This window comes from Anopheles aquasalis, chromosome 3 (assembly GCF_943734665.1).
Source record: "Anopheles aquasalis chromosome 3, idAnoAquaMG_Q_19, whole genome shotgun sequence".
Classification (NCBI taxonomy): Eukaryota; Metazoa; Arthropoda; class Insecta; order Diptera; family Culicidae; genus Anopheles; species Anopheles aquasalis.
Genome location: NC_064878.1, coordinates 5712501 through 5717500, shown reverse-complemented (window position 1 = coordinate 5717500; position 5000 = coordinate 5712501). Strand labels below are relative to the sequence as shown.

The 5000-nt window shown below is 52.5% G+C and overlaps 2 protein-coding genes across 3 annotated transcripts in view; one reads left to right on the top strand and one right to left on the bottom strand.

The window, feature by feature from the left end:
• Nucleotides 1–51: 51 nt before the first annotated feature.
• Nucleotides 52–3298, top strand: LOC126576396 (uncharacterized). 2 transcript variants are annotated; one of them, XM_050237655.1, is made up of 5 exons: nucleotides 52–1371; nucleotides 1443–1682; nucleotides 1748–1919; nucleotides 2003–2823; nucleotides 2983–3298. In XM_050237655.1, the coding sequence occupies exons 1-5, from the start codon at nucleotides 987–989 to the stop codon at nucleotides 3144–3146; spliced, it is 1782 nt and encodes a 593-aa protein (XP_050093612.1). In that variant the 5' UTR covers nucleotides 52–986; the 3' UTR covers nucleotides 3147–3298. The 2 variants fall into 2 exon arrangements, with proteins under 2 accessions (XP_050093612.1, XP_050093613.1); XM_050237656.1 differs by having other exon boundaries at nucleotides 2003–2828; nucleotides 2983–3112.
• The window catches only part of LOC126576395 (N-acetylglucosamine-1-phosphotransferase subunits alpha/beta), a 2905-nt gene continuing 1126 nt past the window's right edge, over nucleotides 3222–5000 (bottom strand). Inside the window, exons 3-5 of the mRNA XM_050237654.1 lie at nucleotides 4278–5000; nucleotides 4012–4213; nucleotides 3222–3928 (exon numbers count right to left, since the gene is read on the bottom strand). The exon at nucleotides 4278–5000 is cut by the window's right edge and continues 536 nt beyond it. Coding sequence (XP_050093611.1) covers nucleotides 3401–3928; nucleotides 4012–4213; nucleotides 4278–5000 — 1453 coding nt within the window. The 3' untranslated portion in view covers nucleotides 3222–3400. The remainder of the gene's footprint in view (nucleotides 3929–4011; nucleotides 4214–4277) is intronic.

Here is a 5000-nt window from a genome sequence, read left to right as displayed (position 1 = left end):
GATGTGATCGCCATTCGTCGACTACCATTCGCAGTTCCGAGCTAACCCCGCTTGGTTGTCGGTTCGTGGTTCGTCGTTCCTCGCCATTCGCAAGCGATCGTGGTCAACGCCAGAACACGTGTTGTTCGCGGATAAGTAATTCGAACAGATGCGGTTGATGGGCAATGGGAAAGATTAGGAAATTGGCACGCACCGGCAGGAGGTGCGAGGAGCGTTGCCTGTGTGCCATTTAGTGCGAGTGAAAACCCTATTTTTAAACGCCATCGGGCGTGCTGCGTTTGGTTCCAGCAGTTTTAAGGAACAAAACCAGGGACACAGTGCGTACAGTTGGGTTCGAGTGTCACCGACGGAATCTAGAACACACCGGCAAAGTCTCAAGCGTTGTCAAAGGGAATCATTTTATAGCTTTCTGGAGACTTTCGATTTCTGGCTCCGGGGTGCAATCGTTATTGATTATCGGTTCAATTATCGGTCCCCCCTTCCAATTGCCCGGCGATTGTCTCTCATGATTGCCCATAATCTGTGCGACAAATACGCCCATCGACCTTTCGTTAATCGGTGTTTGTAACCCTTGAAGTCGACTGGTTGCGGGCCACAGTAGGCTTTGCTACGCGGATACCCGCGTGTGGGTGTACCAATCCTTCAAGGCTCTTCTCGGTCCCAACCGTTTGTGAACGCCGTGCTTCGGTTTTTGTCGGTATCTGCATGTCCTCATGCTGTCCCGTTGTATGTGATTTTGTGTAAATAACGAGTTGAAGGTGCAGGAAACGTGGTCACCAAAAATAGCGACCAATCGGTTTAATCGCTGGACGCGCGACGCCCACACGATTTGCTTGATCGTCAAATCTTCACCAAGATATCAAGGGGGTCACATTCATTCGCGGCTTATCTGCGTCTCTTTGTCTCGGCTACGACGGCGACGACACCGATAGAGCGCTTGTGGTCTACAGTTGAACGTTGTCCGGTCTCAAAACGCACGTGCCACGATGCAGCAGAGAGCTCTAGCAGCTGCGTTTCAGTTGAACATCGCCGTTCTTCTGCTCTCCCTGGTCACCGTACAGTGTGACCTGAATGTGTTTCCGTCAAACCAATTATCGATTATGGAAGGAGCCGGATTTCTGGCCTATCTTGATGCTCCACCGAGTACGCGTTGGATTCACTGCTCCGTGCAGATCAACGGCCAATCCTACAGTCTGGACAGTGATCAGGTACACACCATCGGTGGACAAACGACGGTCGAGCGGTTCGATACGACCAGGTGCGGTGTGCGGGTGATGAGCCTTCAGAAATCCCTTGAATCCAGCTGGCTACTGTACGGTACGGATGAGGCCGGTCTGGAAGGAAACGCTACGCTGAAGCTCACCGTGTTGTGTAAGTATTGGCCAGGTTCTAAAGCCCTCCCCCCCATTTCATCTGTTCCCCTCACTCCTCACGCCCCTTAGCCATTCAGTTCGTGGATCAGCTGAATATTACTGCCACGGGCACGTCTCCATCGGTAACGGTTCGGTGTCCGGATGGAGGAAATCCGCGTCACTGCCGTATCATCGATGCGGAGCAGAACGTGTACGAGGTGTGCTCGAGATACGTGGAGATCAACGAGAAACATAGTACCTTCTGGTGCCATTCGCTGTTCTGGGGTGACATGATCGAGCGCATCACGAAGATCAACGTGCACGTGCAAGGTGTGTACAGGGCGTCAGCAAAATGGGATTACCGGTTCAATTCAAAACTCGTTTCGCACTTTTAGAGGACGATAGTGATGTGAAGGCGACGATCGAGGAAACGGATGAGCACGTGGTGCTGAACTGTCTTTACCGACGATCGGTGAGCTTGTGCCGGGCCCACTCCGAAACCGACAACCGCCAGATGATGCTGATGGATGGTACACTGGCCGATCGATACTCGTCATACAATACTAAGTAGCTACTAATCCGGGATCCGATTTTTTCGATTGATTGACCATCTGTTCCTATTACTCCCTTTTTGCCGCTTTCCACGATAGACTTAACAGTGGATTATGCTCGCTGGAGATCAAGAAACCACTCATCCCGGGTGATATCGGGCTATGGCGCATTTATCAGCATCTCAATCCGAACGATCACACCGGCTGCGTGTTTGATCTGAGGAAAAAATTACAGGCGGAAAATGTGGCGGCCAAATCAGGCTCGGCGTACATACACACCAGGACAGAAACCGGTGGCCACCGGCATGAGGAAGAGCAACAGAAGATAAATCCAACCCGGATCGAGATATTCCATGATCCACGCTCCTCGACCACAACGCAAACGCAGTTAACCTGCGAAGTACCGTACGCCCTCCAGTACTGCTACCTTTCCGGTCCAACCACAGGAGATTATGCACCGCAGCGGTTCGATTATCTGAAATCCCTCGGTCAGTGTCGGTTCGACGTGGCCAACATTACGGCCGGTACGTGGGCTTGCGGTATCAACGATGAGCACGGTGCCGAGGATCATCTAACGTACTACGATGTGCGGGTTTACGAGCAACCGGCACGTGTTGTGACCGGTGCGACGCTAACGGCAAGCACAGGCGATCGTAAAGAGCGCCTGCTCTGCAAAACGATCCTTGACCTGCCGATCGATCTGTGCCGTTTCTTGGATCCGGCCGGCGAGGTACACGGTCTGTCGGATATGATGAAACCATCGAGCGAATCCCGGTTCCGGTATCATGGGGCGGGCTTGCGCGAGGGTGAGTGTGGCCTCGAGATTGCCGAGCTGGAGGAGAAGGACTTTGGCCGCTGGAAGTGTCTGTTGAAGGTGCGCAACCGGGAGTACGAGATCCCGATGGACATCGTTGAGGAAGGTGAGGTAATGGTGTTGCATCGATCACACTCGTTCCATCCCCTGCATCGTTCTCGTTCGGTTTTTGGATCCTTTGCCATCCATCCACAGGATACGGGGAGCTGAGGTGGACTAGATGCTAATTCGTGCATTTTCTCGGTATTTCTCTTCCCAACTACAGCTATGAGCGTTGGTGCTGTTGTTGCTATTTGTCTCGCCGCTACGATCGTCCTGATAGGGATCGGATTCTTTGTGTACCGGCGCATGAACCGCCGCTACTCCGGACCCACCTATACCGTCTCGTCGAGCATGACGAACGTTTCGAACGGATCCCATCAATCGTGAGGAGAAGATCTGTGGATCAGAATGCTTTCACGATTGAATGTCGCTATTGATTCATCGTTATCATGCGTACAACTGTTGTTTGTTTGTTTGTTTTATTGCCACTTGTTATTTGGTATTTGGTTGGCGCATGCAAATAAAGCTCCGCTCCGGAAGATGCTTATTGTGTGTATGTTTCTGTTTATCTAGAAGGAATGTTTGAGCATTTTTTTTAAGTTGAGTTCCCACGAACACACACCAGCAGGTCCCAAAATGAATTAGGAAATGTTCGTATACTCGTTCGATCGAGCCGCACCGAGCAGCAGCAACGTCCGAGCAAATTTGCCCTTATGCCGGCAGCACAGTAACCGCACGCACACGAGAAACACGGCCGCGCACACGATGTACACGGAATTGCGGAACAGCAGCTTGCGCCTCAACCACGATCGATACTCATCGTAGTACTGGAACCGATTCCGGTACATGGCCTCCAGCTCAAAACTGCTGCGTGCCGGAAAGAGACTCAAATAGAAATCCTCCAGCAGTGCGGCCACGAGCTGGTTCTCCTCCGGTCGATCGCCGCTCAGGTTGTCGTTGATGCAGTTAAACTTTTTCGGCGACTTGCGTAGCTCGTCGAGCGCATCGACGACCTGCGTGATGTTAGAGGTGAGCATCTTAAAATTACTGTACAAACCGGCCGTCTTGGGGCTGACATGGAACCGGTACCGTGGCACCTTGCCAAAGTTGACTCGCAGCATATCGGCCAACTCCCCGCAAGCCATCACCAGTGCCCGAGTGACGGTTGGCTAAACGAAACGGATGGCATCAAACGGAGTAAGCGAAAGTAAAAGGAACGGATGCACGCGTAGCCTACTGCGAAAACACTCACAATCGTCGAGTCTTCGTAGCGCTCGTAGACGAGCGTCGGATAGACACGCCGTTGATCCTGCTGGTGCTCGAGAGGAAGATAATTGTTCTGCTGCAGTGAGCAGTTGGTAACGACTTCCTCGAAGAACCGCACGGCGGACCAGTCCAGTGGAAGGCTGTAAACTTTCGCCAGCAGTGTACGAATTTCCCGATCCGACCAAGTACTGAAACAAGGAATTAGGGAGTTAGGGAACACACACTGAACAAACGGCCGATCGGTCTGCGTACCCCGAGGAATCGGTATCAAAGTCATCGAAGATTTCGCCGACCGTTTTGTTGCGCGTTTCGCTCATCAGAAAGTGATAGTAGCTGAAGGCGTACTGCATATCGTTTTCCGCCCGAAACCGGTGTTGCTTCGTGACGCGAAACTCCTTTCGGAAGCGCTCCAGCATACGCTCGATAATCTCGACATCCAGCAGGAAACCCACGTGGGCCAGCACCTTCCGATGGTGGAAACCGTACGCCAGATTAAACACTCGGTTCGAGTGGATGAGCGATTGTGCAAACATGTCCTGTGAGGAGCTCTTGGCTGGCATCGTTCCATTCGCCGATCGCTGATGAGCTCCCTGTTTGCGGTCTTGTGGCAACCGTTGGTGTCGCCCATGGTGGTGCTGCTGTTGTTTATTGCTTTTCATCTTTTCCTGATTGAACCGCTCGACCAGCTGACGCGTGGAAGAGGTATCGTTGCCGGCCGTTCGCTTACGGAAGATCTCGTAGATATCACGGATGTTTTCCGATCGTTGATTACCGAGGGTACGGCTGCCCTTGGCTCCCGGTACCCTCGGGAATATCTTTGGCACTTCGATGAACATCGCCTCGTCCGGTTCTTCGTCGGGAGGGTCCTCCTGCGCATCACCGTAATCGGATTGATCGTGCAGATGCAACCCTTCATGCGGTCCACCGTAATCCGGATGATCACAGTCACCACCGTCGAACTGGCACGCCTCGACA

What these genes read in the sequence shown, in the direction of transcription:
- LOC126576396 (XM_050237655.1), top strand. Translation starts at nt 987, where the DNA reads ATGCAGCAGAGAGCTCTAGCAGCTGCGTTTCAGTTGAACATCGCCGTT. An exon ending in TACTCGTCATACAATACTAA is followed by an intron (nt 1,920 to 2,002) that starts GTAGCTACTAAT and finishes TTTCCACGATAG; the next exon opens with ACTTAACAGTGGATTATGCT. An exon ending in GATGGACATCGTTGAGGAAG is followed by an intron (nt 2,824 to 2,982) that starts GTGAGGTAATGG and finishes TCCCAACTACAG; the next exon opens with CTATGAGCGTTGGTGCTGTT.